Genomic DNA, 21,637 nt, shown 5'->3' with positions numbered 1-21,637 from the left:
GCTGGAAATGCTCAAAATGTAGTGAGCTATGATGATTTACCCTACCTACCATCAGTAGGTAGGGTAAATCATGTATTACATTTCTACTTTGGCACCCAAAGATTATTATTATTATTATTATTATTTTTAAATCCTTGGCCCCAGTGACTTTATGGCAGCAATTTAGGACATCATCTGACTCATTGCCATGCGAGGCGTGTCTAAGCTGCACAGGACAGATCACAGCCAGTCATCACAGTGGGATTATAATAAACCACACTGCTTGATCGTGTTCACTCACTGGAAAGTGTGTCACACCAGCTGTAAATAGCACATTTTCCTACCACAAAATCTGCTTAGATTTGACCTATTCTGGAAGGTTTGGAATTGATACTGTTCTGCTCATATACCTTATTACTATAAAATAATGCCTATAATAATAGGTCCAGAATATTGCATACACTGTATATATGTAGAGCTGTTTTGTAGTCATCAACACATCCTCTCTTCTCTCCTTTCCGATCGTCATAATTATTCTATTCAAGTGTGCTATGTTCTGCGCTTGTATCCTACTCAGGGAGGTTGGACTGCTCTCATGTGGGCAGCTTATAAAGGTCGAACAGATGTGGCCCAGCTGCTCTTGGAAAAAGGAGCTAACCCGAACATCACTGGTCAGGTGAGACTGTACATACTGTACTTAATACTGTACTACCTATAATAATAGCATAATCGACGTTGATAGGTATATTTTCATCTGTTGAACAGGAAAAGTTTACACCACTCCACACCAACAGAATCTAATCTCAGATAGTAGTCCCTGAAGGGGGAAGATGACTTTCCTTTTTTTTGTTATTCTAATTACTCCATGTAAGTGTAATGCAGCGTCTCAGCTCACTAGTTATAAACTGATATGAACATTAGTTGTACATGCTAGTAAATGTAACTTCAGAGGAAGAAGAATGTGACCACAACCACAGCCCCGCTCTTCACCTGCACAGCGCGACGTGTCTCCCATCATCTGCTGTGTCAGTCCTGTGTGGTGGCTTAAAGCGTGCGACTGCAGGCCTGACACTGATCATTAGTTACCGTCAGCATGACTTCACACACCTCCTCTGCCCCAACAGTACAGCGTCTACCCCATTATCTGGGCGGCGGGTCGAGGCCATGCTGAGATTGTCCATCTTCTGCTGCAGCATGGAGCCAAGGTCAACTGCTCAGACAAGGTAACTACATACTGGCAGATGTTTGTCATCAACACAGAAAATGTAGTCATTGGTACAAGCTTAAAAGATTCTTCCTTCATAATTAAGTCCATGGGTTGTTGACTAAATCATCTCTTACCACTCATGTCTCATGCACTCTTTACACATGTTTCCTTCTTTTCTTCGCAGTATGGTACCACTCCTCTGATCTGGGCAGCCAGGAAGGGCCACTATGACAGTGTGATGCACCTTCTGGCCAACGGAGCCGATGTGGACCAAGAAGGAGCGGTATGTAGGTTGTAGATTTCCTGTGAAGTGGTTGTTTACTATTTGTTGGTAGCATTCAATAGAGATCCAACACTCTCATGCTTTCATCTAGAAAGACGAAGTAAAGTTTGACTTTAAAAAGCCTTATTACAGTTTACAATTGCAGTTTGCAAAATTATAAATGAGACAATATTAACAGAATTATTTTTCTTCTGAAATGTAATATTTGTTTGATAACAATAATCTAGATTACAAGTGTATTTTTTATTGTCAGGGTTTTTAGATGTGGCTGCAAAGTTTGGAAAGCTTTTGAAAGTTGTGGAAAAATATAACAAATTATGTTATATTAAATATGTTTATTTTATTTATTTGTGCCAATAACCATATTACAATGCTTTAAATGGCTTTGCACCCACAATTAGTTATATAGTATTTGGCTTTGTTAATATTAGATTTGGTAGTCTGAACAGGCAGCATAACAAGTCATATTTTGTTTTGGGTTCATCATCGGTGCCATGAGACACAAAGCTGCCTGTTCTCGCCAGCCAAGATTTAATGCTGCCAGGTACCACAAACACGTTAGTAAACTGCATTGTTAAAAAATTGATTGCATCGATGACGCAGCATATCTATGCTCCTGCGAGTCATGTTGCATCTGTGCTGAACAAACTGAACACTGTGATGATTTGATATGTAGCATCAATAATCAGGTGGAACTATTGTAACTAATGTTGCAGAGCAGTTCATTTATATGTGATTAAGACACATATATAAATATATGAGCTATTGGGCTTGCTAAATGATATGTTAATAATAAAGTGTTATTAAGCCTAGTCTCCCTGAGCTGCTGAAGTAAACTGATTTGGGAAATACAGTTTGTTAATCTTCAGACGTAAATTACTGACTACCAACCTTGAACACCCAGTCTTGTAGAGAGAAACATCTGCAATGTTGAAATGTTAGAGGTAGAGGCACCTTCAAATACGCACATTTAAAGTCCTTCTTTCTGTGTCTTTTCAGAACTCAATGACCGCTCTGATTGTGGCAGTGAAAGGTGGCTATACAGAGGTTGTTAAGGAGCTGCTGAAGAGGAACCCAAATGTCAACATGACGGACAAAGATGGCAACACAGCCCTGGCCATTGCTGCCAAGGAGGGACACATCGAGATCGTACAGGACCTGCTGGACGCCGGCACCTATGTCAACATCCCAGACAGGGTAAGGCCAACCTGATGCAGCATTACAAGCTTGCAGTTTGAAGACGTAGAGGAGTGGTTGATGTGAAATACAGCGTGAACTGTATGTCTCCCCTCTGTCTGTAATTCCTTTCTGTCTCTCTTTCACCATCTCTTTCAGAGTGGGGAGACAATGCTGATTGGAGCTGTGAGAGGAGGTCACGGGGAGATAGTTCGAGCTCTGCTGAACAAATACGCTGATATTGATGTCAGGGGCCAGGTAGGAGCTCTTCTTACTGTATCTTTGCCGATTTTGTGAAGTTTAAAGGCAGACGAGGTGTTCTCTTATTGAAATGTGGGGTGGTGATGGAACAGTGGATAGGACACATGCCTTTGGTGTGAGAGACCTGGGTTCGAATCCACTGTGAGACATCAATGTGTCCCTGAGCAAGACACTTGACCCTTAGTTGTTCCAGAGGCACGCAACCTCTGACATATATAGCAATTGTAAGCCGCTTTGGATAAAAGTGACAGCTAAATAAATAATTTAATGTAATATAATAAATGTCACACTGCTCCTCAGTACTGTTAATTTAGCCCTCTTGTTTCTGTGTAAAGTGATTTTAAATCCATTGTGTTAGAATTACACAAATATACTCTAGTATTATTAGTATTATATGCTGTAATGGTTAACATTATAAATATACTATGCACAATACAAAATAATAAACTGCTTTATCTGCTATGATTACCAGTCCATATGTATTTTTGTATTTTTGACACAGTGTATTTTGTTCAAAGAGAAACAAGCCTTACCTTGTCCTTTCCACATCAGGATGGAAAGACTGCCCTCTACTGGGCAGTAGAGAAAGGCAACTCTACCATGGTGAGAGACATCCTACAGTGTAACCCAGACACCGAGAGCTGCACTAAGGTACAACACACTCTGTAGAAAAGGAGTAAAACGCACTCTTCTATTATCCTAAATGTCTTGATTGTATCATTTCCCCTGCTTTACTTCTCCTGATTTCTCAGAGTTTCAAACATAAAAATGTTGAATAGTTTTAACATTTTTAGTTTCTGAAAAAAGTCTGTAAAAATACTGTTGACCAAAAATACAGGCAGAATCTATAAATATTCCCTTTTAACAGCAGACCCCAGGCTTTCTGTCTTTCTTTCTCTTTCTGAAACATCCTTTTCACATGTGTATTGTTGATTCATTGGAAATTTAAACGTCCAATGTGTATAGATGTTTGTGTTCAAAACAAATTTCAGAATGATATCCATGAAATGTTGTGTATCTCTGTCTGTGTTTTAGGAGGGAGAGACCCCACTTATCAAAGCCACAAAAATGAGGAACATAGAGATCGTGGAACTGCTGCTGGATAAAGGAGCCAAGGTGTCTGCGCTGGATAAGGTACTTTTTAAAACACACTTACATACATACTTACGTACATACATTTGTTTTGTCATAACAGTACTATCATAGTGTTATTAAGTTTAGTGATCTGGAATTTTCTTTTTTGCTCCCCTTCTTTTGGAGTGTTTTACAGAGCTTTCAGTAACAGCAATTAGTTTATTCTGTGATTTTCTTTGCTCAGAAAGGAGACACGCCCCTCCACATTGCCATCCGAGGGCGAAGCCGAAAGTTAGCTGAGCTGCTGCTGAGGAACCCTAAAGACGGTCGCCTGCTTTACCGGCCCAACAAAGCTGGAGAGACCCCATACAACATCGATTGTACCCACCAGAAAAGCATCCTCACGCAGATATTTGGAGCCAGTATGAGCCATTTCTCCATTTTATTCAGAAAAAATGTGTGACAAAACAAGCTCAAAGGCTTGTGGTTCAGAAATTGGAAAAGATGACACTGGTTTACGCTGTCTTCTCTTATCGACTTCTGCACTGGTTTTGCTTTCCTCTCTTTACATTTCTCTCTCTCTCTTTTTCTCTCTTAGAGCACCTCTCCCCCTGTGAGTCAGATGGAGACATGTTGGGCTATGACCTGTATAGCAGTGCTCTAGCAGACATCCTTAGCGAGCCCACCATGCAGCCACCTATCTGTGTTGGACTGTACGCTCAGTGGGGCAGCGGAAAGTCTTTCCTTCTCAAGAAACTGGAGGGTACGTAAGCCCACAGCATTAAAAACAGTCTCATATAAAGATGAAAAGTGGAAATTTGCTTTCTCAACCATGCCTTTCCTCAGGTTTTTAACCCTTCTGTAACATTTGTTTGTTTTCATATTGCTTCATATTGTCCTATATTTTAATCTCCCCTTACACTTGATTGAAATGTCTTGTTTTTTTTTACTTCTTCCTTCCTCTCATCTTCAGATGAGATGAAGACCTTTGCAGGCCAGCAGATAGAGCCATTGTTCCAGTTCTCTTGGCTGGTGGTCTTCCTCACCCTGCTACTCTGTGGCTCACTTGCCGCAGTTCTAGGCTTCACCGTTGATCCCAAGCTGGCAATTGCCGTCTCCCTCAGCCTCCTCGCCCTGCTCTACATCTTTTTTGGTGAGGAGAAAGATGTCCTAGGCTGATGACTGTGAAGAAATTGTGTTTTCATTTGACCAGCTCTTCAGGGAGAGGAGCCTCTTTGGAAGTGGTTGAATTAATACTGGTATTACTGTAATGGCATATGTTTACAGCAAAGGAAGTTCCAAATGGATTAAATAAACATGTATATGTTTATACAAAGCTGTTACCAAACAAATGCCACCTAAAACAAAACAACCTTCACATTCATAAGAAAACTAAAATAATACTTATTCATTTGTGCAAAGCGAACCTCTTCTGTATGATGCTTTTGAAACTGCTTTGCTCACTAGAGTGTGCCATTATACAACCAATATTAAAGATGATGACGGCATGAACTTTTTAACTTACATTGTTGTTGATTTTTAAGAGAAGAGAATTTACTGATGTTTCTGAATAGAATTTAACATAGCAATCATGAAATATATTGTTTTGGCTCGTTACCCCACTGAAAAGCTAAAGCAATTCCTTAGTTGACCCTGTCTCCTACTGTCTCCAGTGTTGGTGTACTTTGGAAGTCGGCGTGAGAGGGAGAACTGGAGCTGGGCATGGGTCATCAGCACACGTCTGGCTCGCCAGGTTGGTTACCTGGAGCTGCTTCTCAAACTGATGTTTGTCAACCCCCCTGAACTTCCTGAGCAGACCACCCGCGCACTGCCTGTCAGGTGACAGTGACACACACACACACACACACACGCAGTCACTGCTGATTTCTGTCAGGTTCCCAGGTGAAGACAAAACATGTAAACATCTAACAATTGCAGTCCCACACTGCATTTATTATGAGTAGTGAATCTTAATATGTGGATTAGTACCATTGACTATGACATCTCTTATTGCAATGTTAAAAACTCAGTCCCATATGCAGTTTGCTGTGTGGCTAAGCAAAACAAAGCATAATTTCTCTTTCTTACATCACACAGGTTCTTGTTCACGGATTATAATCGTCTGTCCAGCGTTGGAGGAGAGACCTCCATGGCTGAAATGATTGCCACGCTCTCAGATGCTTGTGAGAGGGAGTTTGGCTTCATGGCCACCAGGCTCTTCAGGGTTTTCAAGAACAGTGAAATCCAAGGTGACGTCGCAGTCTTTGACTTTAGATGTCAGCACACAAAAACCTCTTATTGAGATGAAAGAATCTTACATTTGCAATAATGAGCTTAAATTATTATAGGTCAATGACTGACAAATTAAAATATGTTCATGTACTGTACAGTAAACCAAAATTTAAAGAAGTGAAATATATCACTATTTAATTAAACAGTAAACCAGATTTCATGGTATTTACTTAATAAAATTAGATGAGAATGTTGTTTAAGAATGACACTTTTAAAAACATAATGGAACTCTTGTATGTATAACCAGTACTTAGGCAGTATTTTCTCTACTTACTACATACTTTCTAAAATGATCTTAACATGTAAAGATTGTGGTAATTCTAGTGTGCACAGAATATATACAGTTGGGGGACAAATTAAGGGAAAACCGGAATAAAAGAGTGGAGAAAGATATCCAATGCAGATGCTTGAGTTTGATGAGTATGAAAATGATGTAAATAAAATACTACAGCCAGATCTCGATCCAGTTTCACACCTATAGGATTTTAAAACATCATGTAAGAAAATGCTCAACATAACCATAAAACCAAATTATATAATATAAACTTACATCTTTTAAATCTATTTAGGGATGTAGGTGCCTGTCTCTGATGCAGTATGTCCTATGTCCTACATCTGGTGATTTTTTGTTTTTCTTGCTATCTGCTGTACTCGGGTCTCTCTTGCAAAAGAGATTTTGATCTCAATGAGATTACCTGATTAAGTAAAGGTTGTTTATACATAAATGAGGGAATATCTAGTTGAGAAATTGTGTTCATCCCTCCACAGAGTCCCACAGACTTGGCAAAGAGCACCGAAGCTGTTCTGGAGGCTCGTGGTAGCCTGACTTCATACTAAGACGCTTCATGTCGGCTTTTCCTTGAATTTGTCAGTTGTTTGTAGTTTTTCTTTGTGTTTTGTGCTCTCTCTCACGTTATCCTCTACCTTCCTCACATACCCCAGGTAAGAAGTGGAAGAAAACATGTTGCGTTCCCTCCTTTGTGCTGTTCGTCTTGACACTGGGATGCCTGATCACTGGTATGGCCCTGTTGGCCATCTTTAAGGTGGGTTAGAACAATGAACCGGGGACCCTACGTTTAAACACTGTGCATTCTAACCACTAGGTCGCCTGACACCCCAGTAATCAGTTTCAATGCTTTTATTTCCTAGGTGGACCCTGAGAACTTGACAATAAATGCAGTTTTAATAGCCATGGCTAGTGTGGTGGGCCTGGCCATAGTGCTCAACTGTAGGACCTGGTGGCAGGTGGCAGACTCTGTCCTCAACTCCCAGAGGAAACGGCTGCACAGTGCTGCCAACAACTTGCATAAACTCAAGAGTGAAGGATTTATGAAGGTAGCCTGATACACTTAAGTCATTGTACCTAATCAAGTACAACATCCTGTTGTCATGGCTGAAGGGGAGTTCCATTTGCTTATAAAGTTATGAGCTTGTATTCCTAATCCAATTTTCCTTTCCCACATAAACATTGAAAATTAAATTGATTTGAGCCATTGGAGTTTTTTTGTCGCCTGTGTCACACCAGGTTTTAAAGCATGAAGTGGAGCTAATGTCAAAAATGGCCAAAACCATTGATGGCTTTACCCAGAACCAGACTCGCATGGCCGTCATCATCGACGGACTTGACGCCTGTGAACAGGACAAAGTGCTGCAGATGCTGGACACGGTGTGTGTTTTTTATATTAATGATGATCGCAGCTTCTTCACGACTGATAACAAGATAATATGGGAGAAGGAATTACATTTTTCAACATCTGTCACTCAAGCAAATGTATAACCATGAGACACAGTTGTAGAGCAGTGCACACAGAGCCCACACATCTCCAGTGCTGTGCAGCCACCCTGGTGTTCACAGCTGCATCAGCTCGCCTCCAAGTTTAGATTCTTCCTCCTAGCCGCTGTAATAGAATTTCCTTTAGCCAAATGTTATTATTTGGTGAAGTAATCCCAGGGTAGATTGCTACCTCCTGTGCGCTAATGTAATCTTCTCATCTCTGCATGCACCTCCCAGTCACTGTGAACCATCTTCTGTTCAAAGCAATTTGAAATCCATTCTTTTGTAGGTTACACAAATCAAACCAAAATCTTTTTTTCTTCAGTCTGTGTACTTTTCCTACCAGACAATGTACATCAAAGAAACAGATCATGTGATGGTGCCTTACTTGACGGTGCCGTCAGCTGCTATAGGGAAAGGGGTTCGTCATCCTGTGGGGCGAGGCTGAGGGTGCTGGCCAGGGTTTAACAAACCATTTATGCATGTAGCACAAATCGATGTCCTGTGACACTTGGACAATGTCCCTTAGTTAGTAGAGTGGAAATCCCCGACACCATGTGCTGCAGATAGTCAGCTCTCACAGGGGTCATTAAATTTAAGCACTACAGCTGACTGTTGCCTCTAGCTGTCCTGTTGTTGATTTATTAGATTGTAAACTTACCCATTTTAACATTCAAGTAAGAGACACTCCACAGAGGGATCTGCTGTGTTAAAACCTATGTTTCTCACATGACTGAACCAAATGAGTTTCATTGCAAACAGCAGTGCAACAGGCTGATATCATACTTTGAAAAACATTATCTTATGGGGAAAAAAAGATGTTCTTTCACACTAACTTGTGGTTCCTTTCTCATTCCAGGTGAGAGTACTCTTCTCCAAGGGTCCTTTTATCTCCATCTTTGCCAGCGATCCCCATATTATCATTAAAGCTATCAATCAGAACCTCAACAGTGTGCTCAGAGATTCCAACATCAATGGACACGACTACATGAGGAACATCGTTCACCTGCCAGTATTCCTCAACAGCAGAGGCCTCAGTACAGCCAAAAAGCTCTGCATGGCCCCCACCAATGGAGAGCCATTACCTGTTGAGGGTATATATAACTTATTGTACTGTATTCACACATATGGAGAATTGCACACAATTTGGGGCCATTTTTGCTTCGAAGATATAGTTCTGTTTGAATAGATCTAATATTTTATTGTTTTATATTTATCTCTTCATCCATCTGTCTCCAGGAAGGCATGAAGACATTGACAGGAAGATGTCTCAGACCAGCATGGGCCAAGACCAGGCCAAGCTTGGCAGCAAGAACACCCTAAACCGCAGGGTAACAGCTATTCAAGCCTGGTTTATTTGTGGAGGCCAAAATCACAAACCGTGTTTGGCCCACATCAGTGGTTCCCAACTCCACCCAAGCTATATAACTTAAGAAGACAAGAATGGATGTGCCTCGGTTCTTCTTTGTCAAAAGACCTTGAGAGAGCAAACAAGTCCAAGAGTAGGATTATAGAATATCCAAATTAGATATATCGAGCGCTGTTCATTGTACTTATCACATGTAAATAGACACAGTTCCCACCCCACCCTAACCCATAACAACCAAATCAAAGCCAACAATAATAACAAATTGCAGAGAAGCTTTTGATACAAAATTAAAATGAAACAGATGTATTGTTTATAGAACGAGGTTGAAGAAATTAGTTTTCCCCAGCGCACTTATTCCCACAACACTCATGTCTTATCCGGAAATATCATAAAGCTGGAAATGAATGCTTGATCTCCTGACATTAATCAAATAAAATTAAAATGCAGTTACGTCAACACAACTTTAATAGAAAACATTGGATTAGGGTTAGGGATTCTGCCTTAGAAACCCTCACTGCTCTCGCTTTGTCGAAACGAGTGTGAGGGGGTGGGGGGGCAGTACAGGCGTGGTGTTGGCAGCCAGGTAGTACAGAGGACAGAAGGAGACACACAGAGACGAAAAGAGAGAGGTGCTCGGTGTGCGGCCAAGGTTCCTGGTGTAATTGATGTAATGACTGTTTATCCTTCCTGCTGCGTTGCCACAGCCTAATGACAAGGCCTACCAGCAGTGGGTCCCTGTGACAAAACGCTGGCACCAGGTCTGCTGGCAGGAGGCTAAGTGACTCTGCTGCTGTCGCTGATGCCTTCCTCCACCCCCTGCGAGACCATCCCGCTACCCCTCCTTCCTTCCCGCCTCCTTCTCTTGTTTGTTTGTTTGACATTTGTTTGTACCCTGGGTTTATCTAGTACCCTCAATTATTGGTGCTAGCTCTTTTATTATGGGGTTGCAAGCTCTTTTTATTTGCCCTCCGCCACTAGCTAGCTCTTGGCAGGAGAGCCCACTTTCTACAAGTGGAGATTAAAATGAGGGCAGGAGGGGAAAATGAATTAGTGGCTCTCCATTCTCATGTGGCTTCTCAAGTTGTGGATGACATTAGGAGTATTGCTACCATCTTTTTTCCACTTATTGGAATCAAATGAATCCCCATTCATAAGAAAAACTCAGCTTTCTGTATTTCTAAATAAATAAAGGAACCACACTCTCAAAGTATAACCAATTTTGCCAGCAAGCAGAAAAGGAACCAGTAGAAATAAGCATATACAAAAACAATAATCTCAGTTGACCAATAAAATATATGTTGGTAAATTGGACACACAGGGCTGTCTGTATCATAGACCTTTTCAGTTCTCACTGAGTGGTGGCCATATGTTTCATCTCTCAGAGAAAGAGGTCATGAGACTGGCGTTACGACTTCAAAGTCAACCAAAAGCCTCGCCTTGGCTTATGACCATGGCAGCTGTCTGATATCATCACAGATGTTCTCCGGTAGATCTGTGTCAACAGCTTGCCTGTGTGTCATGACTGTTCAGCTTTGGACAGTCTCTCTTTGATTTTTATTTGCAGTCACAGGGAGTTATATGTTTCTTCATGAAGACATGGATGATATAGAAAGGAAGAGAGAATAAGCTGATCATTAGAGTGACAACATGAAAGAAATGTTTTTTATTGGTTTCACTCATACCCCATTCATGCAGACCTTTGCTGGGTTATCTTTACAGTACAGTAACTGCTCTAATGCTGCTGAAAAAAGTTGTGCTACTATTGATATGCTAAAATAAAATAATTTCATTTTGAATGAAAGTAAAATAATCCATCAATGCATCATTGGGTTCCATGCAAGTACATTCAAACATGGATCGGATGCATGGGAAGTCAAGAATATGAGAACATGAGGCTCTATCGACATGGATACATGGATCCCTCAATCTGTTCAAGCACAAGGTTTTACAATGACATGGCCTGAGATCACATGGTGACCCTTAAATGTCTGCTCTCCTGTCTCATGATGCACCGCTTGCAGCAATGATGATGCGCAAGTAATTAAAATCTCAAGAAGGGACAAGAGTAATTCTGTACTTTTGTTTCACTTTGTTTCAATTTGTCTTTGGAGAGATCTGATTTTTAAGACTTCCCTGTATGGTATATGGCTGTTAAATGTCTCCTGTGGCTGTCTTGGTTTTATATCCATGACTGTAAAAACAGTTCCTGCTCTTCGTTTCCCACTTATATACTGCTTGTATTGGCACTGTGACAGGATTTACATTACAAAATTGCAATAAAAATGCAATTCTGTTTCTTTCCAAAATTCAGATTTTTCGGCATCACGTCCTGTCACTTGTCATGATTTGATGATACAAGGTGACAATAAAAAGAACAAATGAAACCATAGCTTTAGAAACATATTAATCTTGCCAAGCCAGCCGGAGACTTGACAATCCAGAACATGTTAAGTTTCCGGTTCTATGCTAATTTGAGTTTTGTCTTTGTACTCTTGCTCTGTTAAGGACACATACCGGCGTCGGCAGATGCAGAGGACCGTCACCAGACAGATGTCCTTTGACCTGACTAAGCTGCTGGTGACTGAGGACTGGTTCAGCGACATCAGCCCACAGACCATGAGGAGACTGCTCAACATTGTTTCCATCACAGGTAAAGAATAAACCATATTCTGCTCCAGCACCACCATCATCTCATAATACTCACAAATCACATTTTGTCTGTACTGCAACATCAAAGTTATTTAGCCTTAATTAACTAATTTTAACTTCAGTCAGCCATTGGGAAAATACTGCTTGGGACGGAGGAAGGGGAAAACCCATAAACAGAGACCAGTTGGGGTTAACATGTGGTTGCAGAGGCCGTACATTTAACCAGGCATTTTAATAAAGAGTGCATTTTGCTTGAAAGTTTAAGCAGGCATTAATTAAAAATGTTATTTCCATTTTCAATAAACACATTGCAGCAAGTTATGATTTATAAAAGAAATGATGGACACAAATTGGTTAAAATATTGATAACAGATTCTACAAGAGTAACAGAACCAAACAGCTACTACAATATATTATACATATCAGATATACTGTAAATATATCAAATTCTCGCAGGATGTGGAAGTAGGTCATGTAACAACAACCTGTGACATTTCTCTGTGATTCAACCTTGCAATAGTTATAAGCCCACTTCTCTATCCTTAATGCCACAACTTTGGACAGATTATTTCATCGACAGAGATGATGAGAGGAGGATGCCCAATCCTGAGAGGTTTGTTTTCTCTGGTAGACTGGGAGGAAGAGCAGACCAGTGATCTTTAATGCCCACTAATCCTCTGCACCATTGTTGTCAGGTCGTCTGTTGCGGGCCAATCAGATCATCTTCAACTGGGACCGGCTGGCATCATGGATCAACCTGACTGAAGAGTGGCCTTACAGGACATCGTGGATCATCCTGTTTTTGGAAGAGACTGATGGAGTGTCTGACCAGGTCCCTCTCAAGACCATCTACGAAAGGTACACACAGATACACAATCACCCCTTTCTAAATTGCTTATTTGATCTACAAGGTGTACAGGCTTCCTCAATACACCTGCAAAGTTTCTTCCTTTGTTTCATTCTTTTATGTATTTCCATCACTCTCTTTCTAATTTGGGACATGATATTAGCAGACAGATGAAATGGTCAAAGGAGATTAGCTTTAGGGCCCAGCATCGTCGAGTTGCTTGTGTGTGCTGGTGTTACTGAAGAGATCAAAAAGCCAGAACATAATTTTAACAGTTGGAGTCAATAAATAATCATATTTCTTGATGTTCTCTCCTCAAAATAGTGATATAAGTAACTTTGACCAGCAGGTGGCAGTAGAGGATTTTGTTTTCTGTGTGGGCTACATCAGTCCACAGTTTCGGTCCACACTCTGCCCGTGGCTGAGTGTGCCACACTAATTGGCAACTGACAGATTTTGTAATTGATCATAATGCACAAGGCAAATGATGACTATTATTGTCTGGACTTCTCCAGATTCATAAAGGGACACATTTCCTTAAAACTGGACAAGAGATGGTCGACACTCGGGCTCCTTTGAGCCGTCGTTGAGCAATGAGAGAAGCATTTTTGTATCTCTCTCTGTGTGTATATGCAGTATGACTGCTCATGCCTTTGTATGTGTGTGGTCACGGATGCTTTTAGGCGCACTCACCGCAGACAAGAGGAGCAGACCGACATAGGCTGAGTCGCTGGGTTTGGGTGCTGTTGTGCATCAGTCGCTGGCCTTTAAAGGTTGCACTCTGTCACAATACACTAGTGCCTACAACTCCCGCGGCAGTGAAGTGTCACAGACCGTTACTGTCACCCAGTCAGCCAGTTAGATTCAGCAGACAACCCTCCCTCCCCCATCTCCAAGGCAAACCACTGCCTCATTAGACTAGGTTTTTGCTGTTTGCTTTTCAAAGGACAATAGACATTACCTACCACCCTTTTTTATGTATTATTACAAGGGATGTGTACAGTATGAGGGGAGGACAAGGTATTAGATGTGAAGCAAGGCTGTAACTCAATCATTTTGCTGGATATGATGATGTCAGCCTTTTATAATTGTTAATGTTGGTGGAAAAATATCAGTACATAGTACAAAACGTCAGTACACTTCTCTGTTGTATATGTTTAGAATGTTTAAGTATAGTGGACACCCCAGAGGAAATGTTTTACCACAATTATTATGGAAAATAAAACTGGGAGAAATAATTGCACATTAGGACAGCCATGAAATTCTGCAATGTTTCTACATTGAAAGGCCTGGATTCAAGTGCCTTTACAACGGCACAGATTGGGGCTCACACTGTTCATTAGACTTAATATAGCCATCATCTTGTTTTTTGACCAAAGGTCCTGTCATTCTTTATCTTCCTTCTCACTGGCTATCTTTCCAAATGGCTGCTCTGTTCTGCAGTGGCTGTCGGAGAAGTGGCCTTAATGATGATGACAGGAAGCCTCAAACAGGCTAAACACAACGCCTTGCCTAGAGGCCTTATCTCTTGCACTAATCTGCCACTGATAAGACTCAGGGCTCTGTCTGTGTTTCTTTTTCCGTCTGTCTACTCTTTTCTTCCTCTTTCTTATGATCTGAGGCTCTTTAGGTCCGTTTTTTTTGTTCTGGATGAGATATTCTATCTTTTTCCCTTAGCAATGGATGGGCACTTGACTGGCCTCTCAGAACCTCAGGCCCCTTCTCCCACCTGTCTGTCTTCTTGAGAAATGGATAGCCACTTCTCTTTGCTTTCCGTTTCAGCACTCTATATGAATACGCACATGCACAGCACATGTGCACACACTCTCATCACATCTTATTTCGTAACCTAAATTTGACCCATGGACCATTTCCCTTATCATATTTACAGTTGGCATCTTTTTTTAGTAAATTCTGTGCGCTTTGTTTAGCGTGCAAACATGCGTTCGAGTTGTTGTGCTCAACCATTTTTATGCAGTGAAACTGCACATCCCCTGAGCGTTACTAAATGAATATATTAGTGGTGAAGTGAACGTGGGGGTGAGTCAGCCCCTTATAGGTCAACTGTCGCCCTGCATCTCAGTCACAAGGCAGCATGCGCTTCCTCTCCTCTTTGTAAGGCTTTCTACAGCTCAGCAGGCCACAGTACACAGAGCATGAGAAATATTACATTTTGTCAAATCTGTACTAAATCTAGATAAACTGTACAGCTATGGTAAGTCTAAAAATATGTTTTCTGTTTCCATCTTCACCTCTATAAAGGTAAAAATAAAATGCAGGTTTGATCCTTGCCTTTTTAAATTTGGCTCAGTGTCAAGAGAGGGTCTCAGTTTAGACTGTCTGCCCTACCTAGCATTCTAACGTGAAACTAAATTAACCCATACACTACTTAACCATAGGGGAATATTGCATGAGTAACCCAGAGTGCCTCTCAGTGATGAATGTGACAGCTCCTCTCTGTGGCATGTACCTGCACTCCTAGAAAACAGAGAAAAAAAATAGAAACACTCGCCCACCTTCCCTCATATCTCACACAAACACACATGCTTTCAAAACGGCTAAAAGCTGCTTTTAGCAACTTGCCTGGCAATAACAAGCGTCCATGAAGGGCTGTGAAGTGTCATTGTAGGACACGGCGTGAAGAGAAATGTGTAGCGCTAATTCCTGTAGCGGGGACTGGGCTGGGTACAGCCTTCCTAATCTGATGGAGAATGTGTAATCGGTTAATAACCTCAGCGATTTCTATCATTAACGGTAAGAACGGGAGCTGCCCAGACTAATGCAAGGTAGCAGGGGGAAAGAACTGTGTAACAAAGATGGCACTGTCTGTAGGAGATGTTGGCTCAAAGCAATAAAGTATACACAGACACATGCGCACAGACACACACGCACACAAAGCAGCTAACTAAATTGCTTGTCTCACTAGTTCTGCAGGGAAAACAACACATTACACCTCGAGCAGTGAGCCAGCATCATGGCTTCCCCAGCACACTGACAGAAACAGAACAAAAAAACGTTTTGGATGGACGCTCATAATTTGTAGCCGTCAAATTAACAACCCTAAAATCGAATGCTGTTTTTTTTGATCACTTGCAAATTGAATTTGGAGCCTGCGGCCTTGTGACTATCTTTATTTTCTTTCTTTCTTTATTTATTTATTGAGCACATTTTTTAAACCCACATTACGAAGTACTTCACACAAGGCAACTTCATAAAACAAATTAAACCAGCAAAAGGGCAGTCACTAAAATCAAGAAATGCGCTCAGATAAAAGTATGTTTTTAAGAAGAGGTTTAAAAGAGGTCACTGATTCTGCTGACCTGATTTCCTCAGGCAGCTTTATCATTTCTTCCTTCTCAGTATCGTCTCCTCTCAGGAGTCAGTCGTTCCTTGTTTTAGTTGCCATTAGATTCTTAATGACTGCGGCTAACTTAGCTCCTGCTTCATGGTTATTGCTTTAAAGCAGCTCTGCCATTTCCAAAGTGTTAATGGGCGTTTGTATTTTTTATTTGCTTGATGTTGTTTAGTCATTACATTACATTTAGCCATTTAGTGGAATCTCTTCAGTTGAGTGATTTCAAGTGACTGAGCAAGTACAGGTTCTGGATGTTTTCGGCGCCGTGGCCAACATTTTCGTAGCTTCCTCACACCCTGCACGCTGCGATTAGCCGGGGGCTACACACCCACTGCCCAAAGGCTAACACCCGGAAACGTCCCAAACACAGCAAAATAATGCCCTCTGCAGATACAGACACCGCCACACACTCCTAGTGGGTCAGAAGTAATGATTGAGAGGGATTGTTTTTAGTACGAGTCTATACATTGTTTTTTAGTAAAATCCTACTCTTTCGCCATTTAAGTCAGTTTTCCAAGCAAAAATGTACTGGTTTCACCTTCATTTCATTGTTTTCTGTGATGGTAAACTGAATATCTAGGGGTTTTAGACTCTTGTTTGGACAAAAAAGGCTATATGAAGATGTCAGCTTGAATTCTTGGAAATTGTAATGGGCATTTTCCCTTGTTTTCTAAAATGATTAATCGACTAATTGAGATCTCAGCTCCTGTATCTCCGGACAAACCTTCAAGGACTTATAAAGGACTGTAGTCTGTAGGCAACAATGTTAGTTAATGTCTGTAATTGTTAGTTTTAGATTTTCTTTGACAGTGGTGATTTGTTTGAAAGTGAAATAGTTCTGTGTTTTGGTTGAAGGGTTAGCATATTTGGACCTCATGATGTATGGGGGTGGGCCCCTCAGAGGGTTTATTCCTGGACGCCCAGATCCCGTTTTCAGCTCTAGATAAAAGTGTCACTGGTCCACTGAGCAGGTTCCTGCACTGCTCTGACATCTGGTGCCCTGTCTGTGCCAGGATGCCCCCGCCGCACTCAGGAGTGTGTTTCTGGCGCTGCACCTGAATCCTCTGTTGATTACAAACACCCACACATACATACACACACACACTATTGCACAACATACACTTATAAACACACTTAGACACACACACATTCACAAATTGTGGTAAATTGGATGCATGTTGTAACTGAAACGAGCACACATTCAAACACTATTTGCAACTACAAGCATTTGGGATTGTACATTTGCATGCACGCACCTCTGATCACACATAAAACTGGTGAGTGTGCTACACATGCAACACACACACCTATCTCTCACACCAGTGCAGGAACATATGCCACCCCCAACTCCTCTGAGAATCAGTGTAATTAATCAGGCCCTGAGATGCAGGCTGTGTTCAAACACAAACACGCATTATGCACGCACACACACACACACACATGCGTTCACATAGTGCAGGAAGCAGAACACTGCAGAGAAATTGTTGCCAGGTAAAATTGTAGTGTTCAGAAGTGCTTTTTGTGGCAGTGTTACTGTGTTTGCCAGTATCTGTGTGTAAAACAAATCTCGATGCACTTTATGCTTTTACTTTTTATGCCTCAGCTTGTGAACAATCAACTATTCCTCTCATCCCTTTATCCTCTCTACACTTCTTTTATGTCAACCTGACCCTGCATTCATACACCAAACAATCCTCCCTCTCAGAAACGTGACTAGAGCCAAGCACTTCTCGGACACTTCAAAAGTTTATTATTATTATTTTTTTTTTTCACTATTCGCACTTTGAATGAATATGTAGCCAGGCAATTCAGTCTTAATTAGAGAGACTCTTATCCCAAGTACTGAAACATTAAGATGACGCTCTCTTCATTCAGGATTACTTTAATTGGCACAATTATTGTAATTTGGTTGCAATTATGTGCCGGGATAAAAGTGCTGTTCCAAAGCTCACGCGGGTGATTCCCTTTATGTGGAATCCTTTAATAAGCTCTTAAATATCTTGCTGCAAAAAAAATAGGCAAGATCCTATTCTTTTCTTGATGATGAATACTTTTGAACCCTTCCTGCCCTCAAATGAAAAGTCTTTATTCTTTGCCACGCTGCTTATTGTTAATGTGAATTCCTGTCACATTTACTACAGATTCTATCATCTACATTACGGCAAATGCTCAAAAATGTTTTTTTCTCTCTGTATGTGTCCTCCACTTTGGGAGCCCATTGTCCCATTCCAGTGAAAGACGAAGTAAAACTGGTAATGCCATTGCTCATTGCCCTGCCATTTGCCAAGAGGCTTGAAGATGTGTGTGAATTTATAAAGGCATGGTGTGAAGCCACCTATGTCTCAGTAGAGCTCTGGCTCCATTGCTGATAGGACACTGCCATTGATTCTTCACACCAGAATGCTGACAGATCACCTGACTGACTAGAAGACAAAGACAGACAGGACAAAAAAAGAAAGTATGGCAGGTGTGAGATAAAGATGGAAAAGGGACAGAGTTGGGATTTGAGGAGAAAAGGCATTAAAAAGAGAGTCCAGTCTCAGGAGGTAAAACGAGGTAAAGGAATCAAAATGTGTGAATACTGTAGAGGATCAGAACAGATACCAGCAGCATTACTGCTAGATGGGTTTGCCATTGGTGTGTTCACGTCTCGGGTGTATTGAAAGCCTCAGGTGATGCTGCTGCTCAAAGTGAGATAGTCCAGGTGGTGGACACACACAGATTCATGCACATGTCCCTTGGGTCCCACATGGCTGTTTATACGGTGAAACTGGTCCTCTGCTGATTCCATTTGAGGGGGTGTGTGTGTGTCGGCCCGGTCTGCATTGTTGTTACTCCATCCCTCAGGTGTTTGGCGGTGGTGACTCAGGCATGAATCAGCTGCAGGCAGCCAACTCCACCACCACCACTCAACCCCCGCTGAGCTGCTCAAAATGTAAAAAGAAACACACAAAAACACCATGGCAGCCACAGCCAGTGTGTACAGGTGACACAGGAGGAGGTGTGTGTGTATGTGCAAGTGAGCGTCTGATTGTGTATGCGTCTCGGTGTATTTGTGTGCGGAGTCTACGACGTGAGGACGGAAAGCACGTCATGCAGCATTCTTTGTTAGAAAATCCTTAAAGCCCTTTTCATTTCTGCCTGTAAGCCGAAGTTGAAGGATTAGTCTAATTGGGCTGAAACAAGAGAGCTGCTCTGTTCCCTTTTTTTTACAAAGCATAAAGGATCATTTCAAATGCAATAAAAGCCTCTTGCTACACCTTTGAATGGCCTCTACTCTTTAGTCCATCAGTGACGACAGGGTTGGATTTAACATTTAAATGTGACACTGAGATGGAGGGAAAGGAGTGAAGGGCCGAGAAGCAGACATCATCCTGAGACCCTGGTGTTTCTGGGGTGCTGAGCATTATTGCTGGTCTCTCTCCTGCTCTGCTGTCTCTCTGCGCTCACGGTGGGTTGGGTGGGGAGGGGGGCTGATTATAAATAGCACGCTGGGTTGCAAGAGGGTCAGCGCTGACCTTTAAGTGGACAACGAGATTTGCCACTCTGCCGCCGTGGGAGCCACCGGCCCACTTGATACACACGTATGTGCGCACACACACACACACACACACACACACACACACACACACACACACACACACACACATCCGGCTCTTAACTGATGTTAACATCCTAGCCCTTCAAAGTCAATATAGGTCAGGCCCTTTTAGGGTGTGTGCGCATGTGTGTATAAACCACACTGAAATGGCAAAGAACGACTAGCAAGCCCAAAGAAGGCGAATTGAAGATGGAGCCTATCCACTCTGTGTTCATGACTGTCCTTTTCATTCCTGTCTTTGCTTTTAAAGCAGCTTTTAATTTGGCACGTGATCATGCTACCAGCCACTGTATAAGTCAAGGATTTAACTATCAGATGTGTCTGCTGGGGTTTTCGAGCAGTGTGCTTCAGGATCTACAGAAGGTTCTTAATAATCAGTAGAGGCTTTTCCTCGCTGCCCCTGGCTCAGACACAAATTTGAGTAGAGAAGCTTTTGTAAAAAATCTGTTTTACTATACAACATGCTCTTTCTCTCCCATGCTCGTGCGCTCATTGACATTCTCCTATCCCTCACTCATCTTAATTCTGATGCGCACATCCCCCTCTGTTAAGTTAACTGGAGGATTACTGGTTCAGCCTGAGGATCCCAAGCTTTATTTGTCATATTCATCACTCGCTGTATAGATTTGAGCTCTATAACAGACTTATTCCAGATGTATTATCTGCTGCAGAAGAGCACATTTGTCTTCACTTTAGCGGTCCTTCCCACCTAATTTGGCATCACATGGCCTATCAACCGGCCATTGCAGCTATCAAACAACCACATGCACTGATTTGAACTTCGTGGCGCAATTAGTGTCACAATGAACGAACTCTGCCATGGCCTAGGAAGCTCCAAACTCTCCTCCTGTGTGTAAATCACCAAGCTGAGGTTTAGTGTTTTACTATTTGTGAAGAATGAGGCCTTAGTTACTCGGAGTGGAGGGTTCAGTTAAGGTTTTTGGGGTCTGGAACAAGGAGGCTCCATTTCGTCGCTACACATGAGTTTAATCAACATTTCAGGGAACCACTGAAAGTCCTGAGTTCATCTGAAAGGGAGGCCGCTCTCTCCGAAGCAGCTCGGTTTTTATCAGCCTGGTGTGTTTCCCATTAGCCTGCTTGTCTCTGTGGTTTGCTTTGGGATGCACAGGTCCAGCTTAGTACAAGAGAGTTTCAATTATTGGACTAAACTTTGCCACGAATGTGTATGGAAAACAGACGCTGCCACAAGTTGTCAGTTGGCACTGCCAAGGCAAGGAAGCGAGAAAGAAAGAAAGTCAGAGACAGAGAGGAAAGCAGAGACAGAGGGTGTCCACATTACTTGAAGCATTTGATTCAAATCAAGGAAATACGCCTGGATTTTAAGGAGACAAAGAACATGGCGTCATCTAAAGTGAAAACATATTTTTGCTCCCCCCCCTCTGCCTTTGGGGTGGTGGAGGCTTTGGCAGCTTCCACTGTAACAATAACCTCTCTCAGCATTGATGCTGCGAGTCCACGCGCCAACTTACTGGTCTGTCCGCCTGTCCACTGTTTTCCCAGAGAGGGCCTCACTGGGTTCATCTACACACTTGGCAGAGGCTGTGCCAGCGGCTCTGACATGCCTCTGACCAGGAGAGGAATGTGCCGGACCTGGGTCTGGTTAACTTGTTCACCCACACACTGTCATACTGGTCACACACTGTCTGACATTGAAACTCTCGAGCCTCTCAAACACAATGTGCACAGGCGTTTGTCTGTTCTGCAGGCATCTCTCTCAGTCTTTGGGCCCCTTTATGGAAATGTTTGGCA

The 21,637-nt window shown here is 42.0% G+C and overlaps 1 protein-coding gene across 3 annotated transcripts in view; it reads left to right on the top strand.

Annotated features, from left to right (window-relative positions):
• The window catches only part of kidins220a (kinase D-interacting substrate 220a), a 45,311-nt gene that overhangs the window by 7,590 nt on the left and 16,084 nt on the right, over positions 1-21,637 (top strand). For all 3 annotated transcript variants that reach the window (XM_038728266.1, XM_038728268.1, XM_038728267.1), the window contains exons 5-23: positions 557-655; positions 1,104-1,202; positions 1,371-1,469; positions 2,469-2,666; positions 2,805-2,903; positions 3,459-3,557; positions 3,942-4,040; positions 4,225-4,402; positions 4,579-4,743; positions 4,954-5,133; positions 5,654-5,819; positions 6,078-6,229; positions 7,215-7,315; positions 7,422-7,607; positions 7,798-7,938; positions 8,906-9,140; positions 9,286-9,377; positions 11,921-12,065; positions 12,760-12,922. In XM_038728266.1, coding sequence (XP_038584194.1) covers positions 557-655; positions 1,104-1,202; positions 1,371-1,469; positions 2,469-2,666; positions 2,805-2,903; positions 3,459-3,557; positions 3,942-4,040; positions 4,225-4,402; positions 4,579-4,743; positions 4,954-5,133; positions 5,654-5,819; positions 6,078-6,229; positions 7,215-7,315; positions 7,422-7,607; positions 7,798-7,938; positions 8,906-9,140; positions 9,286-9,377; positions 11,921-12,065; positions 12,760-12,922 — 2,696 coding nt within the window. The remainder of the gene's footprint in view (positions 1-556; positions 656-1,103; positions 1,203-1,370; positions 1,470-2,468; positions 2,667-2,804; positions 2,904-3,458; positions 3,558-3,941; positions 4,041-4,224; positions 4,403-4,578; positions 4,744-4,953; positions 5,134-5,653; positions 5,820-6,077; positions 6,230-7,214; positions 7,316-7,421; positions 7,608-7,797; positions 7,939-8,905; positions 9,141-9,285; positions 9,378-11,920; positions 12,066-12,759; positions 12,923-21,637) is intronic.

This window comes from Micropterus salmoides, unplaced genomic scaffold (assembly GCF_014851395.1).
Source record: "Micropterus salmoides isolate LMB-PRFRI ecotype aquatic unplaced genomic scaffold, ASM1485139v1 Ms_hic_scaffold_19, whole genome shotgun sequence".
NCBI lineage: Eukaryota > Metazoa > Chordata > Actinopteri > Centrarchiformes > Centrarchidae > Micropterus > Micropterus salmoides.
The sequence above is the reverse complement of the archived record's forward strand: the minus strand, read 5'-3'. Positions and strand labels throughout refer to the sequence as shown.